At 44.0% G+C, this 19,125-nt stretch overlaps 1 protein-coding gene across 5 annotated transcripts in view; it reads right to left on the reverse strand.

Annotated features, from left to right (window-relative positions):
• The window catches only part of ENOX1 (ecto-NOX disulfide-thiol exchanger 1), a 598,797-nt gene that overhangs the window by 39,973 nt on the left and 539,699 nt on the right, over positions 1 to 19,125 (reverse strand). For all 5 annotated transcript variants that reach the window (XM_080662707.1, XM_080662709.1, XM_080662706.1 and 2 more), the window contains one exon: positions 17,187 to 17,243. In XM_080662707.1, the coding sequence (XP_080518833.1) occupies positions 17,187 to 17,243 (57 nt within the window). The remainder of the gene's footprint in view (positions 1 to 17,186; positions 17,244 to 19,125) is intronic.

Genomic DNA, 19,125 nt, shown 5'->3' on the forward strand with positions numbered 1-19,125 from the left:
AGAAATATAGGCCGTGAGGCCTTGGAAAGGCAGCAGGAAATACAGGGCAGCGTCAGGACACCTGGGCTGGGAGTCACTGTGCAGTCCTTCTTCTGCCTCTCCCTGTCCTGCATGGTCCCAGTGCACACCTGTTGTTCCTGTCACGTCCAGCAGTGCACCTGCCTGGACTGTATGTGATGGCTCTGTCTGTAATTATCCCTCTACACAGGAACAATGTCCTCAGCACCTAGCACACTCTCCTGCACAGGCTAAATCTGCAACTGATACTTTCTGAAAGAACCGCAGACCTTTGGTAATATTTATTGCATTATATCAAGTGACTCTGTTACTACATAGATAGGATAAATTTCAGAGGTGGAACAGACTGGCCTCTGAGATTTGGTTAGTATCCTTGGCCTGTAGTGATTTATTAAAAGTTGGTAAGGAATATATACAGTGGCTAGTGAAGAACAATGCAATCACTTTGGGTATTTTACATCATTTTGGTCCCTAAAATGCATTTATGATTGTATCATATTAAAGTAAAATAATTTCTTTACTATCTCAGATTAAAGAAGGTGAAAGGTTAATTTTGAATTTGTATCTATTATTAATGCTTTCAATATGGCTTTAATCTAAATTAACTTTTTTGAAAACCATAAGCTTATAAACTTTTCCCTTTCCTTTCTTTTCCAAAATTTAAGAAAATTCTCTAGTTAACTTTAATTCTTAGTAATAACATTTCTTGGTTTTCTCATTGTAAATATTATATATATATATATATACACACACACACACACACTCAATGTGGAAAATTTACAAAAAGAAAAAGAAAATTAAAAATAACTGAAATTCTACTACTCAGATATAAGCACTATTAATATTTAAATATTTACCTTCTATACAGTTTACAGTTGTTTGTATGGAAAGCAATGCAATAATCAATAAATAATCAGAATAAACTCTGTTTTGCATACTCACAACTGTAAACTTACTTTTTCCCCACCCTGTATTTCATATATAACCCTCCTCCCACACATGCATATATGATACATATACTAGTACATGTGTGTATATGTGCACACACATGTGTATGTATATATTACTGTTGTTTAGTTCCTTATTTGAAAAATAGGATGATTCCCACATATACTTTTAATCAGAGAACAAAGACTTTGATGAGTAATTTCAATTTGGCGACGTTTCCCATTAAATACTAAGAGCATCACTGCTGCCTGGATCATAACTTAATGATGGGTAGCACAGTTCACACCACACTTAAACTGTGGTCTCAAGCTGGCAATTAAATGAATTTCTTTTGGCATAGTTCTGTGACAGCCATGCTAAATAAAATCTACTGAAGAATAGAAAAAAAAATTCTTTGTATTCTAGTAACTCCATTCATGATTTAAAGTGTAGGTTGTAGTATTTTATTTTTAGTTGTATTATATGCCACTGTAGATGTTACCCAATGAAAAAATACACTTGATCTCAAAAACATCTTTGTGTTTCTCACCACTATGTAAAAATGTCACCCACACTGCCATATCCATGTAAGTCCATTCCGTTCATAGCCTGAAAAAGTGCTGACATGAAAAATCTTCTCTACCAATAAAAATGAAGCAGCAAACAGAAGAAAATAAAGTGAAATACTTTTAAATGTATTTATGTGCATCCAGAATTAGTCGGTTTGATTTATCTTATATGATACTGACTTTATTCCTGGTGAAGATTAATTGTATTACGGTGCTCTTGGCATGTTATTTTCCCAGTCCATTTCTCAGTATGATGTTTCTTATTTTTCTCTGCTACACAGCACCCACCATCATAATTTTCACCTGCAGAGTTTACATTACTAATGGTAATATTAAAATTTAGAGTATTTTTGACCTTTGTAGTGGTAAACTGGGTCATGAGAATAGATGGGATGTAGTCTGATAAATAAGAAAGAGAGGCATTTAATTATTAGTAAAGTAAAATCAAATTTCACAAGGTTTGCTGGGCATGCTATGAGATCTCAGTAAATATTAAATATTCTCCCCTTCCCAACAAAAAATCCAATTCTCTCTCCTCACTGCCTTCTCGCAGATACTGTGCATGATAAATGTTCCGAGAACTGTGTGCTCTGGATTGCCGATACATGGTGCCTGGTGGATGAGGAATTTGAGGTCCTAAGTAGGAAATAGTATGACTAATGACAACGATGATAATACTAATAGATAAGCTTACTGGGTGTTTGGTAGATACCGGGTTCTAGTACTTGTATCCATATTTTGCAAATGAAAAAATTGAGGCACAAATAAGCTTCCTAAGCTAACGTACCTAAAATGTGGCGGTTCCAAGACTGGGCCCCAGGCGGTCAGACCCTGGAGCTATTAGTCTTTACTGCGTGTGTCTGAGGGAATCACAACTTTTTACTTTGTTCAAGCCCCTGATCCCACCCAAGTCTTCTTCCTTGTGGAGAGAACTGAAGCCAATCTTCGTGGAGTTTCCTTTACAGTCATATGCTACCTCTTCAGTGGGCCGTTGCCCCATGAGGATAGTGACTGGGCTCCCTATGTCCACGTGGACTTAGATGGACATAGTTAGGAGTGGCTCGCGTCCGTCATGCATACTCTCCAAATGAATACGATTTCTTATGAACCAGAACCTTAAAAATTAGTAATTGCATATTTTTCTCATTGGGTTAAGTAGCAACAAAGTTCAACATTTAGACTGAATAAGGTCTCAGTTCAGTATGATCTTATTACAATTTATTCAGCCTCCACCCTTCTTCATTCATTAAATATTTATTGAGCACCTACTATAAAATAGGCTAGACAACAAAATTCCAAAGTGATTAATAGCAGTTGCTGCTCTCAGAGAATGTAAGTCTAGAGGATGGATAGGTATGTAAAAATTGTTAAAATACAGTGAGATAAAAGCTATGACAAGGGTTGGCCCCAGGTGCTATAGAAGCCCAGAGCAGCACCTACCCTGGACTGGGATGGAGAGTGAGCAGCAGTTACTCCATGTGTGGTCCACAGACCGGTAGCACCGGTATCCTCTGGGAGCTTAGTAGCCAGACCTTCCCAATCTTAAACTCTGAGGTGGAGCCCGGCAATCTGTGTTTTAAGAAGCTCTCTGATTCTGTTCCTTACTCAAGTTTGAGAAATATTGCCTTTGAAAATGTAAGACTCACAAGTACATAACAATTAGTCAAGAACACATACATCAAATTAAAATCTGTAAAATAAGAAAGTTGGATGAGGTGACCTCTATCACCTCTATTCTAACTTTCATAATCCACAGGATTAATGCACATGACTTAAAGTGAACTGGAATGAAATGTGCTTATCTTCAAGATCCCCTGCAGATCATATACAGAAGGAGTGTTTGCATCACTTACCTAACCAGGCCAAACATACTGGCAGAGCTGTCTGAAGTTGCTAGAAACTCTATGTCAATTCATCATCAAGCTAATGTATTACAGGTGTACCCATCTGCATAGGCTTATCACTGTGTGAGATTCTGTAAGGCACACATACACAACACCTCTGCAAGGCACTTAGATCTGAGCTGAAGATAGACCTATCATAACTGGGCTATTCAGAATGTCTGCAATGATGAAAAATACTGTGGGAGAATGAGGCAATGGTAATGTTTGGGCTGATCTTAGAATAAGGCCCCAAGAAATAGGAATTGAGCTGGGCTTAAAAACAGGTGGAATTTGCATTGCAGGCAAAAAGGAGGACATGATAGATGGGAAGTGGAATTATCAATAAAAAATCTAATTACTTAGAATTTTTAATGAATGGTGCAGTTAGCTGAATTCGACCTATTGACTAAAGCCATTTATTCAACATAACCAGGCCAACAGTTATTCTGTTCTTACCAAGGGGGACAATTTGAATATTGTTATATAAAATAGCCAGGAACAGTATGTAAGCTCCCTGCTGGGAGACGTACTGTGCCCGTGTTCATGGGTATGTGTGTGTTAGTGTAGCCAGGGAGTGGGGATTACACCCACCCAATTCGGGGGCTTCACACAGCCTGTATTTGTAGACCTTTCTCATAGTTTCAAGTCATCACTCTCAAAGCTGGCATGCAAAGAAACTGCCTGTGAAAATTAGATTCTGAAAGTCTCATAAACATAAGTGCTCATCAGCACACACTGAACAGTCTGGAAATTGCCCAAAGAAAGCCACTCTGTAATCTCATGGGGAAGCTGACATAATAAACACAATAGCGATGCTGAGCATCACAGCCACAAATCTCCTCCACAAGGCCAATGCCAGGGTCCGGAAGTCTGAGGCATGTAGAATTTTCTTGATAACAAATAATCAAATGAACAGAAATCTGGAAGTAGCTATTAATAGTTCCGACACTGGTCAGCCTTTCCATGGGAACCTGCAGCGTTTTCGGAGCAGGACTTCCAGAGACCTGGCGAGGGACCGCTCGCTGTCTCCCTGGGACTCTCACATGTCCACACGGCTGCGGCCCGGGCAGAGGGCGACTGCCCTGGCTCTGACACTGGCACAGCTCAGAACTGCAGACCCATTTCTTCAGGAAAACCCTACAGCATCTCTAGAACAAGCATATCAAACTCAAAGGCTAACATGGGCCAAATAAACAAGGTTTAAGTTTATGTGGGCCGCAAAACAACAAAAGCTTCAATTTTCATAGAAACGTTGGTTTATTTAGAAAAGTATAGTATATAAAAAAAGAATAAGAGCAATGATGAAATTAATGTTTTCTTCCTGACACTTGGCATCTCTTCTCTGCTACTATCTTTCCTGCTTCCAGGGAAATCTTGTTCTCAGTGATTACTTTCAAAACTGACCCAAGGTGAATGTCAGTAATTCTGGATCTGACAGGAGACTTATTTCCTTTCATAATTGTAAATAACTGCTCACACTGTTATATTGGCTGGGCCACAAAAATATTTGTTGTGGGCCGCATGAGGCCCGCAGGCCACGAGTCTGACATGCTTGCTCTAGAAAGAACAGAAGACATGCAGGCCTTTTGCTTTTGAGAACAACTTTTCTTCACAGTTTTACTTTTCCTCTGTGTGAATTAGGAACACATGGAGGGGACTTACACCGAGGTGTGGTTTGCTGAAGTTCTGAGGCTTCATGATGTCCTAAATAAGATTTAAGTGTGAGGACAGCAACTTTCTTGGAGGTTTGATTACAATGCCGTTACAGGCGACTGCAAACAAACATGGTGTCCGGTGCCAGGGTGAGCGGCTGGGCTGGTTTCTGATCTCCAGTCCTGGTGTCCCTCTGGGCCCAGTGGGCAGGGAGGTGAAGCTGGCGGACCCACCGGTTAGACCCTGAGGAGGGAGGGGTCATGGAGAGGCGGCCCCAGAAGAGCTGGGAAGACTTTTGAGGCTGAATGATTAGAACACCTTTTACTTTATTGTGGGTGTTTGAATATATTTATTTTGATGTCCAACCTTTGTAGTTTGCCCCAGAAAGCCTACCAATATTTTATTGGCAGATTAACACCTGAGCTTTTAGCTTCGAATTTGAGAACCTTATTTTTGGCTCAAGTTTGCACTACGTGTTTATATTGGGGCAGGCGATTTCCCTAGGAGAGTGGCCAGGGTGCAGGGATGGTGAAAGCCCTTGCTCCTTGACCTGCTAGGGTTGACCTGGAAGTGCTGGCGGGCCCAGCAGGGGAGCAAGCCGGAAAACTCCTCCTGCTGCCATCTTGCCTGCCCTCACCCCCTGTCTTCTTTCTCACCTTCCCACCTGCTTTCCTGCTTTGTCATCTTCCTACACATTTCCTCAAAGAAATGCCACAGTTCAGTGCATTATGTGGCAACATGATGGATGAGCTCTGGCAACGAGCAGTGTGTGGAAACTGCCTGCCCTTTGCAGCATTGCCGAGTCTCCCAGGAGAGCCGGGTGTTGAGCTGAGCCCCTCAGGAAGGCCAGGGGCACAGCAGGTGAGTGGAGCAAGGCAGGGCCAGCCCTGGCTGCTACATTTCATACCTCTCCCCTCCCGGGCTCCCCTGTGGTCAGCAGAAACCAAGAGTGTGGAAGTCACTGCGGAATGTTTAATATTATAAATGACAACCACCACCATCCAGAAAGCCCTATGGCTCCTGAGTCAACTTACAGAACTATCAAGAGCAGGTTCACCTACTAGTGAATCTTTGTTCCTTTCTGTTTTCTAATCTTTAATCCTCCTGACACATCTCCTGATGCTCCCCTACTGTCTTCCAGAGGCACTAGGAGAAAATTCTGCTTCTGTCCACCTTTTGGGTTCCTGGCTTTTTTTTATAAATGCTCCTAAACTTCTTTCCTGTTCACTTTTGATCAACACACCAGGCAGTGCTAAGCTGTATCTCTTGGGAGGCAGGGATACTGTGACTGAGACTTCTAGGTTTATTCGACTTTAAAATTATTCCTTGCACTCAAGGCACATCTGTATGTTTATGTATGCCTCTCTTGTTGATGCTTTAGAGCTTGCATGCATTGCCTCGGCCATATTAGAAATAAAACCTTAATGTTCCGTTTGGGGCTAGGACTTGTTTTGTTCTTCTACTTACTAACTCCTCTCAATTTCATGTATTCTCCTGAGAGGGCAGACAAGTCCCATTTGGGTCGTGATGGCCTGAGTCCCTGAGCCTTGGTCTGGGTTCCCACAGGGCCCGGCTCCACAATCCCCAGACCAACGAGAAGACTGATCTGCAGTTTCCAGCACAAAACCCTAAATGGCAAATCTCAGCATAGTTCTAAATTATTTACCAAGTATAGACAATTTGCCTTTTTTCTCCCAAATTCAAATATTCTTGGGAGTTATTTTCCTGTCCTGTGGAGGAACTCAGAATCCTCTCTATGTAGTACTACCCCAGACATTATTATTGGCTGTCTATTTCATCACTTACCAGGGAAGGGCTGCGCTTGGATCTTTTAAAAGAAGCAGTGGATCTCCCTCTATCTCTAAATCCCAATCCAGTGGAAGGGTTCTCCATTTAAAAAGTGCTTAAATGCCCGGCTGGCATGGCTCAGTGGTTGAGCATTGACCTATGAACCAGGAGGTCACAGTTTGATTCCCGGTCAGGGCGTGTGCCCGGATTGTGGGCTCAAACCCCAGTGTGGGATGTGCAGGAGGCAGCTGATCAATGATTCTCTCTCATCGTTGATATTTCTCTCTTTCTCTCCCTCTCCCTTCCTCTCTCTCTCTAAAATCAATATATATATAGTGTTTAAATGGTGTATGAATTAGCTAATACATTGTTAAAGAATATTCATTGCATACTATCTGTGACAGCAAAAACAAATAATATTTTAAGTCCCACGGAAGGGGCTCCTTAAATAAACTGCAGCATATCTGTGGCATGAAGTATTAGGCACTCATTAAAAGTCATATTAAGAAAACATTTAATAACATGGGAAAATACTCATGATTTATTAGGGAAAAAGTCTAGACTGTAAAACTTCCATATGATATGCTATAAATTTGGTAAAAAACATATATATGTGCACAAAGACAAAGATGAAGGACACACAAAGAAATGGAAGCACTGATTTTTAAGTGGTGAGACTGCAGATGTTGTTGTTTTTTCCTTATATTTTTTCTGCACTTTCCAAAATATTCACCCCCAAACATGGAACTGTTAGGATAAGAGCATTTATATGTATGTATACTGACTCCATAGAAATTACAACCTTCTGTTCTAATTGACGGCGTTTGCTTCTGCATCAGGTAGGATCATCGTGGATCGTGTGGGGGAAGTACAGTCTGCAAAATGGAACACGTGCATCTCAGATCTTGGCTGCAGCCCTGTAGGTGCCAGGAGCATGCAGACCATCTCCCTGGAGCTGGCATTCGTGTCTCCTGCTTTTCTTGAACCTGGCCTCGGGGAAGAAGGTATTTTCACTTCTCTAAACCCAACCTGTCAGCTTTACTAAACATGCGCTCATCCTGTTACATGCTCCAAATTCACTGGTGGCAAGCGGGCCTTACCAACTCCTGTGCTGACACGAAGGGCAGACGGTAGCCCCAGGTTCCAGCTGTGGAAACACACTGTCAGCAGGCAGGCAGGCTCCTGGTAAGGAAACTTCTCCTGAGTGTTTACTGGAAAGGAGAGCACTAACCATGAAGCCAGCCCCCGCCTCTGCTTCACGCAGCTCCCTCGCTTCCTGTGGGAAAGCGGGGGCACTAGCAGGGTCTCCCCTAGCCATCAGCCTTTTTCAAGGGTGCTGGGCTGGGATGTGAGTGGGTTTTTCGGATAGGATTATGGATCTCACAGCAGAAAACATGGTTAACCAGCCGGAAAAGCCCAGCTGGTGGGGGCAGATTTAGAGAGTGGAGGTGGGGAAGGAAGCATCAGTGGCAAAAAGCAATAATTTACAGGAGCTGCAACTTGAGGAAAAGGCCAAGTTCGAGGTGTGAGTATTTAATATGGAAACAGGGTCATATATTACAGGGTAAAGGGAATATTAGTCCATGCAAAGTCTGCCTTATTGATTTCAGACATGTTCAGAGCAAGGGTAACCTCAGGCATTCACAGACACGAATCCATCCTTGCCTGAAGAAAGAGACAGTGGTTTTTCAGAGGGCCTTACACCCTATATACCCGCACATTGCACCCAATTCCCATCAGACTCTCCTCTCCATAGAGCCAGTCCTTCCAATAAAGGTCTTGTGTGTGTGCAGAGAGTTTTTGGAAACATTCAAACAAGCCTGTTATTCCCACCATATAACTGACAGGGACACGGAGTCCCGATGGAATGAAACAGTGGACAAGCTTTGGCTAGGACAGTGAGGCAGCCTCACCTGGGGCAGGAACCCCAAATCTCTAGAGCCCCGCATCAGGCACGCAGAAGACTGGAATGCTAGCAATACCTAGCATGCACTGCCCACATTGCCCTGCACGCAACGCTCACATCCACCCTATGAGGCAGGTGTGAGTATTACTTCATTTTAGAAAAGTATATCGTTCAGGGTCACCCAGACAGTAACCAGCAGAGCTAGGATTAAAACCAGGCCACTTGGCTCTCAGCTCTGTTCTGAACCTTACACTCTGCCCTCTCCTTCAATGGACACTTGTTGATTTACTGAGCACAGTAGTACAGTAGGCTGTGTGGGAACACAAACTGAGGGACTCTGTACGGGCCAGGGACAGAAGGAGATGGTGAGAAGAAAGACAGGCAGGGGCTGGAAGCACCGTGTCATTGCAGTCTCACACCACAGTGTCTGCCAGCTCATCCTCGGCCCTCTCTCCTGCTCCCTGCTCCCTCTGACAGAGCCTGTGGGATCAGGAGCAGCAGGTGTGAATCCTGACAGGAGTTGTTCCTTACTGTCTCCTCTACTCCTCTTACAGTTCAAGGTCAGGTCTCCCAAGAGCAGGGGGCAGGTGGTTACGGGAGGAAAGCATAGAGCCTGAGTGGTCTTTGCCCTTTGAGGATGTGGTCCTATTTCCTGGTGGGGATTTTTCTTTCCCTTTCTCACCTTGTTTAATACATTCATATGTATTCTTAGCTCACGTGGTTAGCTGCCTAAAGCAGTGATTTTCAACCTTTTTCATCTCATGGCATACGTAAACTAATTACTAAAATTCTTCAGCACACTAAAAAAAATATGTTTTGCAGATCAGACAAAAATAGGTATAATCTTGATTCATTCACAGCAGATGGCTATTGTTGTGTTGGCTGTTGTCCTTCCTTCCTTCCTTCCTTCCTTCCTTCCTTCCTTCCTTCCTTCCTTCCTTCCTTCTTTCCTTCCTACCTTCCTTTCTTTTCTTTTCTTTTTTTTTTTGACAACCTAAAAGAAAAGAGGTCAGTGCCCCTGACTAAAAAGCCAGGAATTGAATATTTTAAAAATCCTCACGGCACACCGGTTGTAAATCGCTGGCCTAAAGGATGAAAGCCACGTTTCAAACTGGGCAAAACACTGGCACTGGTGAGTTCTGCCACACACACCATTAACATGCGTGGTAACAGGAGCTTGCTGCTGCTGCGTGCTAAAGCTGAAGAATGCTCTTTGCACAGCATTTCTCCCGTGCACGCCTAACATCTTTACTCTGCCAGGTTTTTTTTTTTTTTTTTTTTAATATATTTTATTGATTTTTTACAGAGAGGAAGGGAGAGGGATAGAGAGTTAGAAACATCGATGAGAGAGAAACATCGATCAGCTGCCTCTTGCACACCCCCTACTGGGGATGTGCCCGCAACCAAGATACATGCCCTCGACCGGAATCGAACCTGGGACCCTTCAGTCCGCAGGCCAACGCTCTATCCACAGAGCCAAACTGGTCAGGGCACTCCGCCAGGTTTAAAGACAACTCTTATGGAGGCAAAGTGAAAAACTGAAGTCTTTTCTCTTTTGTGTGTCTATTGTGGGGCGGAAAGGGTGTTTACTTGACAGTGGTAACCTTCCTCATCACAGATTAACCCTCTTTACAGACTGCAAATGATTTCTCTGACCACAGTGTGTGAGCCTGAATTGTGCATGTAGGGAGTATGGGGTGGCAGCTCTCCTGCAGCAGAAACAGGGCGGGAGGAGAAAAAAATTCATGGGAAGCTCTTAGACCAGATTGGCCATTGAAGGCTGAGGCTGCCACTTTACTTGATTCCTCCTATTTGTTCCTACATTCCTCCTGTCCTCTCCCTTCCCCTCCACTTTTCCACCAAACATACACGTTAGGTGCCTCTGGGAGGAAGGTCACCAAAAAAGATGCCAGATGGGGACTTTATCTTTTCTTAACTTAAGATTAAGTTATCCATTATGCATAATTGCCAGGGACCAGGCTACTCATTCAGCACTTCTGGAGATTGGAAGACTGCTCAGTGATGGAGATGAAACAACAACACATAGCTTTGCTTTTAAGGAAAGAAAATTGGATCTGGAATAACTGAACTCTCTAAGGGAACTGTGATAAAGGCCAGTTTTAAACTTGGGTCCACTTAAAAGGTTGAACTGCCCACTGTCATTAATACGTCCCGTTCCACATACAAAGAAAACCCTGTGTAAAATCAGCGAGTGCAGTCCTCTTGGCGAGCAAGGCCTTTGAGGCTGATCTCAGTGTCTGGCTCTCACGGTTTTGGAGTAGTCTTCCCAGAAAACTTTTCTTATGGGCACAGGCTTCCAGAAGCTCTGTCATGTGGGGACAAAGGTGGGCCTCCTGAGGGTGCCTCTGTTTGGGGACCTCAAGAACACCAAACAAGGTGGTCAGATACTGTGGTTGCTCAATAAAATGTAAAAACAATAGAAAAGCAATAGTAACCGACCAAATCTAGATTAGCCGGCATCCTGTAAGCTTCCCAACTCTCGAGACTAAGGCAAAGGGTTGTTTGTAAATTGCAGGACTCAACATATCATTTGGAGGCTCCCTCCAGGACAACTAATGGATTCCACAAGTGAGCATCTGCCACGCTGACGTTCTGAATGCCAACGACTCTGTGAGTCCGAAGCTGCCTACCAGACTTCATGGCACAGAGATTAATATACAGAATGCCCCGGAAACAAATATGAGAGAAGCAGACTGAGATTTATGGGCATGTTAATTGCAGCATTATTTATAATTGTTAAAAAATGGGAAGTTAAATGCCTAACACATAGGTGCATAGTTATATTATTTCATATCTACATTATTCAGCTATTAAGAATCATGTCTTCAAGGAACATTTGGTGACAAGAAAAAAAACTTATGATATAATGAGAAATCAAAAAGGTACAAACTTGAAGACAATGGTAATATTTATTTATTCTTTTATTTATGGCTTTCCCCTCTGGTCATATACATGCACATGGTAGAAATGAACTAAAATAAAATATTCATAGTGGTTATCTTTGAGTAATGAGAAACTAAATTACTTTTCTTTATCTCTATATTCTTTTCTGTAAATTTTTAGTTTCATACAAAGTTTACCTTTCTACTTGTATAATAGTATAGTTTTTAAAAACCAATTGTCAACCTTCACAAGAATACCCAGCTATACTAGCACCATTCTACTGTGTAATTATTACTAATAAATGATAATATAGTGAATCACTACCCTAATATGTGAATAATTATACACACAAAAACCATCTATTTGTCTCAGTCAACAACCTCTGGGCCAGAGGCTTTAAGCCTTAAGATCTGCATTAAAATGTATCTTGTCAAAGTACTGCCTACTATTCTATATAATAATAGAGAAATATGCAAATTATCTGGGATGCCATCACATCACGACCATTCAGCAGGGTGGGCGGGGCTGTGGGGCCCTGGGGCGGGACTCTGGGTCTCGTGCGATTTCATCCCACCCAGGCAGACTCCCCCATGGCCTTGCAGCCAAATCCCGATGCAGACCCGGAGTTTACTAAACTTAACTGCTCCCCACACCCCCACCCCCTGCCCCAGGACCATGCTGCCCACAGCAGGGCACCCTGGCAGTCTCCTGACAGGCAGATGGCCAGGGAGAGCCAAGTGGGGCAGGGGCAGCCGGAGCCAAGTTCCTGGGGGTCTGAGGAGAGTGCCTGACAGGAATCTGGACTGCAAAGAGGGAAGAGGAAGCTGCCATGGGGAGCTCTTCCAATCCCCCTGCATGTACACCCTATCCCAGCCCCCGCACCTCTGGGGGGCGGGGCAGGAAGGCTGACTGGACGGGGAGAAGACCACCCAGCCGTGGGGGTAGCCACAGCCCACACCTCCCACATCCAATTTCTTCCCCTGCCACTCCCACCAGGGGCACTCACAACAATAGCACGCCAGTGAGGACCCATCAGCACCCCTGGGGCCCATGGCCTGCCACTGCCGGGCCACCTCTGCTGGGGCCTGGCACGCCTCTCCTCCCTACAACTCCAGACCTGGGTGGAGACAGGCCTGAGTGGCCCCCCAGGGTCAGACCCATCCCCCCTGACAGCAGCGGCGCCGTCTCTGCAGCAGAAGTGCACTAAACCTCGCTGGGGGCCATGGCTAAACCCTCCTAGCCTGCCTAGCCCACCTCTGGCCCGGCCCCCACCCCGCTCCAGGAGATCGGAGCCCCGCCCTAAGCATGCACAGCTGCAAAAATACCATGTACAATTTAAAGAATGTCGCCAAGCGGGGAGGTTTGACAGTTACTCCCCCTTTGGCTTCGCCTCCCTCCTAGCACCCCCCTACCAACCTCCCAGTCAGTGCGTCCAGATATGACCACCTACAGGGCTGCTGGCCAGAGCCCACCCCTCCGAGGCCTGCGGAACCCTCTGCAAAGCTTCCATAGCTACAGTCCCAGGAAACAATCATGCCCTCCTCCTCCAATCAGCACCTGCTTCCTGCAAGGGTACCCGTGGGCTTAAAAATAACAATCCCTTCCCATCTAGACATCACTTACTTGATGAAACATTTCTAGGTTTATTAGCTCAGAACCTCCTCATGACAACCCAGTGAGGTAGGCAGAGACGAGATTACAATTCCCATGGTATATGTGTATGTATTCAGAAATGAAGCTCAGAGAGGAAAAGTGTCAAGTCCAGTGGTTCCCAAGGTGCAGCACACGCCCCACAGGGGGGCAATTTGATTTTAAGTGGGGGCAGTTTGAGAATGAGTTAACAGTGAATTTTTTGCATTTCTTATGGTTCCAGGGGTCCTCATCTACAGCGTATCCTACATAATAAAAGGATAATATGCAAATGACTGAGTGGTGGAATGACTGGTCACTATGATGCATGCTGACCACCAGGGGGCAGACACTCAATGTAAGAGCTGCCCCCTGGTGGTCAATGTGCTCCCACAGGGGGAGCACTGATCAGCCAGAAGCTGGGCTCACAGCTGGCGAGCACAGCGGTGGTGGCAGGAGCCTCTCCTGCCTCTGTGGCAATAATGCTAAGGACGTCTGACTGATGGCTTAGTGGGCCTAATCCATCAGTCGGACGTACCCCCAGGGCTCCCAGACTGCGAGAGGGTGCAGGCCAGGCTGAGGGAACCCCCCCCCCCCACCCCCGCACAAGTGCACAAATTTCGTGCACCAGGCCTCTAGTATTAAATACTGTTGATATTGATACCAGAGAAGGTCACTAATACTTGAGTACATGCCCTGGGCCAGGTGTTTATCTATGTGCATTCATTCAACACACTTAAGGATGAGGAAGGTGAAGTTCAAAAAGGATCAGATAACTTGCCATGGTCATAAGGCTGTTTAGTGATCAAAATAGATTCAAACCTTCTCCTCTCAGTCTGGTGTGAAAGCCTTGTCTTCTTCGACCACCACGGGGCTGGTGGAAACTTCAGATGACACCAAGACTTCATTTCAGACATTTAAGAATGTCCTCACACAATATTTTGCTAGCATCCCCAATGTGTGGCCCAAATAAGTGATTTTTGTTTCTTTTCTTTCTCATAACGCTCGAGGAGGTGCTAGGGGAACTGTGCAAAGGAGACAACATTACAGACAAGAAAGAGGACACGTGCACAATTCACCTACTGGGAACCCCTGAGAAAACAGGTTGTAAATGTAGCTTGGACCTCTGCAGCGGAGACTAATAGGTGCTGCTGGTTCTGTGGCTCCACAAGTATCTCACCTGCCATTGGTCAAGGTGCTGCTCCTCCCTCCTACTGGACCTGAACCCCATCTCTCAGCAGACAGGTCTCTGGGTTGGTTGCAAAGCCCACATCATCGACCCAATACAGGTATTTTTAAAATCTAAAAACGTTCCCTTAAAAAGGCCAAAGCCTTCAAAGATGATCTCCTTTAACTTTTTCCATCTCTATATATAAAAGCCTAAGTGACCATCAGACTGTCCAACCATCTGACCGGTAGCTACAAAGTGCACTGACCACCAGGGGGCAGATGCTCAATGCAGGAGCTGCCGAGCTGCAGTGACTAGGCAGCTGTGGTTACTTGGCAGTTGCAGTTCTTGGGTGACATACCCGGAACCAGAGAGGAGGGAGCCCAATTCGGGGATGCATCATCCGAGAACTGCCCTCTCACAATTGGGAACCCCTTGGGGTGTCAGAGAGCCGGTTTTCGGCCTGATCCCCATAGGCCAGGCCAAGCGACCCCACCAGTGCAGGGTCTCCAGTTTAATAATAAATGCCTTTCAACATTCCTCAAAACAGAGCCTCAGGGCTAGATGTGTGTCATCTAATTTAATTCAATCAGCAGATGAGATTATAGTAGTAACAACATCCTACTCAGGTAGAACCTCACTGTGACCAAATGCTTCCACATCCATCAGCTCCTTTGCTTCTCACACTAAGCCTCAAGGAAGGAAAGACAGGCAATATTACCTACAATTTACAGATCGAGAAGTTAAGGCAGACTGCCACTTTCTCTGGCCCACTGGATTACCCACAGCTTCCTTGGAAGGCACAGAGGGCCTGACTTGGGGGAGTGCATATGAAAGTTTGGGCTGAGAATATGGCAGCAGTGTGTCCCTGAAGCCAGGATCCTGAAGAAGATTTTTAGGGTAAGAATAGGGATAATGAAACACTGAGGTGGAAGACATCTCTACTTAGGTCATAGTGTCTCCTATGGGGATCTCTGAATGAATGGCTTCCTCCTCAAGCTTTCCATTTTCTTAATTCCATCCATTCTTCAAAGTCAAACACCAATGCCACAGATCCAGGAAGCATTCTTTATTATCCAGCACAAAGAAACCTCAATAATAACACCTTAAGGTTTTCATGTTCTTCAGCTCATTACAACGTCATGATATGTTTTTGAGGAAAAGGAAGCTCAGAGGTTTAAGTAACTTGTCAAGTTGACACAGTTAACAAGCAGCAAAGTCCGAATTTCAAACTACATCATGTCACAGTGGCCTGGACCTTCCTGTATACTTACCACATCTTATATATTGCCCATGTGCTCTTTAACTCCTCAACGGCTTCACAAGTTCTTTGAGGGCAGACAGCAAGCCTCACAATTCTTTTTGTTTAAAAATTTTTTTAATCCTCATCCGAGCATGGGTATATATATTTCCCATTGACTTTTAGAGAGAGTGGAAGGGAGGGAGGGAGGAGGGGGAGAGAGATATAGAGATAGAGATATAGAGAGATAGAGATAGATAGATTTAGAGATAGAGAAAAATCGATAGATAGAAAGATGATAGATAGAAAGAGAGAGATTGATGTGAGAGAGACACATAGATTGGTTGCCTCTTCCACGTGTCCTGACTGGGGCCTCGGGGATCTAACCTGCATCCCAGGTATAGGCCCTTGACCAGGAATTGAACTCAAAGACCTTTGGTGTGCAGGGCAACTCTCTGACCACTGAGCAACTCCAGTCAGGGTCTAACAATTCTTTGTAAACTACTCCCTCCCCAGTACCTTGCAGAGCTCCATGTACACAGTCAGGTCTCAATAAGCATCATATATTAACTATCTGTTTGGTGGGAATAGTAATTAATAAGAGGGAATTTCTTGTACTCTGAATGTCAGGCTCTCTGCTGTATAAAATTAAAACAAGAGTAAACATGAAATGAGTCATTTCTCCTAGCTCTAGTTAATTAAGCATTGATTACCATGTCTGATTCTGTGTTATGTGAAAAGAACTGCTTAGTAAGCATTTTCTGTGATGAGGGTAATCAGATACATACAGATATCAGATATATTTTTAAAAAGACAAAAACAGGACCATCAAACATATGGAGAGACAGTGATCTACATGGTATAATATTGCACCTGAGACTGAGAAACTTCCAAGGCAAAGAGAGCACTTAACTAATTTGGGGCAATTTAAGGAGCACTAAGAGCGGAAGTCAGGCTGCTAACTGGGGCCTGTACCATTATGCCTGTATCAAGAAGACAGATGCATCATGCTACTGTTGTGGGTCTGACACAGAAGAGGGGTACACTTTCCAGGGCTTTACTGGGAGAAGCAGTTTGCCCTGATACCTCCTCAACATAGCGATCATTTCATTACCATCTGCATTGACAGGCAAATTGAATAAATATACACGCAATGTCTTACTTATTAACCTGTTGGGTCTCATTCCATCTGGCCTCCCAACACATCATTAGTTTATAGCTTTGGAAATATAAAGGGCTCAAACAAATTCATTAAGATTAGAATTTTTATGGTAGAGATTAAGTCAGATACTTCTATGTTGGCATCCTGTAACCTGAGCTATCAATAGCAGCACCTATCTACTATATTTGATTGTCAAACCAATCACAGTGATCTTAATAAGCCACTGAGAGGCAGGAATTCTGATTTCCTTTGTGTTATGAATAAAATGCCACATTCCCATGAGCATTCAACCAACATCAATTAAGAAAGAAGAACAAATACCAGGTTTAGGGTACCTACATTTGTATCCTCATGGCTGTGGCCATTGGTCTCCACCAATTCCTTGGTACCTTTTAACTGCAAATTAAAAAAAACAACAACAACAACAAAAAAAAAACAAAAACACCAAGTGAATAAGCAAGTATATCTATTAAGTGATTTTCATCTTATTAACTCTGGTTCGTCTGAGGTTGCACTTTATAAAACTTCCAAGGAGGAAAAACACAGATGGGGCCCATAATTCTAATGAATCTTACTGAAACCACTTTGAGACCAATATTTTATGAAACTTGATGGCTGGCAAAAAATAAATGGATCTTTTTCATTATTTTTTAAATAATAAGATTTGAAAGCAATTCCATAGGCATAAAATGTACAAAAATTGGTGCTTAAGAATAAAAAATGATTTCATTTCCCAGTTGCATTGCTATTAATTTAAGCCCTGCAGTGCTTGCAAGCTGCCACCAGCCAAATGATGTGATAGTAACAGTTACTGGTGAAGGATGATTGGTTGACTATGCCACAGAGCTACTGTCATGTCCTCTGTGAACATGTTTCAATGGCTGACATGGTGTCTGGAGGGGAGGCCTAAACGAAGATGGTTTGTTTCTTTTCGTAAAGGAAGAACTGGGAAAACATCTCCTTGGTCACCGAGGCATTAGCAGAAAAGCTATTTTGGACAGTGAACATTTGAAAACACTACTCCCTGGACTCTCTCTCAGAGGATCAGGAGAAATCAGCTGTTACAAGAGTTCTGGAACCTTTAATTGGCATTTTATCCTAGCCTGACTCAAAGCAGACATATGGAGGCAGAGAGCAAGGGCAAAGGGTGAGCCGGCCTTGCAGCTGGTGCCAGTATTTCTTCCTGGCTTATTATGCTTCGAAGCAGCACCTTCTGTGCCATTTTTAATGCCTAAAATAAAGAATTCATGGTGAGAAATGAATGCTTAAAGTTTGAAAGAAAATAAATGCATATATACCATCCATGTGCTTGGTTCGAACACTGGTTTTCATGGCTATTTGTACACATTAAAATGAAAGCTTCATTATATTTTTAAGGAAATCTCAAACTCTAAGCAAGAAAGCCATATGTTCTTTGTGCCAAGAGAGGGGCTTTGCCAAAAAAATGGTGACTGGAAGACAGTGAGTGTGGGGCAGCTGGTTATGGACCAGTGCAGCTGATCATGGCTCATGTCCACATCTCTCCCACTTACGAAAAAAATTCTGCCCACTAGGCTTCAGGGCCACATCATTGATGTTTTTACATATGACAAGTATAAGGGAGCATGGGCAATGGGTGACAGGTATGAAAAGAAAAGGGCACGCAGTGATACAATTGCCATCTATTATCAGTGGGCACAAAAGGACTTTAAAAACCCCTCTACATTTTCCTATTTTAAGGTTTTCTTACTGTAGGTGTTCCTCACCTTCTTCCTCTTTGTCAACTCTCTCTGCTCATCCCACCTTAGGGCTGTAACTCATGCCACTGTGAGTTAGAGTGGAGTTAGCTCAGAATGTTTTGTTATTTTCAGCAGAAGTACAGGACTGTGCTGTTAAAGTGCTTCACCTTTGCAAGCTTAATGCCATCAATGTGCCCTTCTCCCCTTTAAGTCAATTCCATCTTCCTCCTCCATGTTCTCATTATCTCTGCCCTCGCTTCATCCACTATGAATTTGTTCTCATCTCTCCCTCTTCACCAGCATTGCCGCTCCCCTGCTCTCCTCTGCCAGGACTGATGACCACAGGTCATGCCTCCCTCCTGCAGATTCCCCTTTCCCAACAGCTGGAGCCCCTCGCTGGCCTGCTCCTTGGTATATGAGTCTTGCTAACAAGACTCCCTGTTTGCCTCGCTGCTCCCTCCTCCAGATGGAGGGATCCAACATCATGTCTCATGGGACTTGGGTCTTTTGAACAAGCTCCAGGTATCAAGCCAGTGGGGCCTGGAGGGACCTGGAAGCAC

The sequence above is a fragment of the Plecotus auritus genome (genome assembly GCF_963455305.1).
Source record: "Plecotus auritus genome assembly, chromosome: 3".
Taxonomy (NCBI): Eukaryota; Metazoa; Chordata; class Mammalia; order Chiroptera; family Vespertilionidae; genus Plecotus; species Plecotus auritus.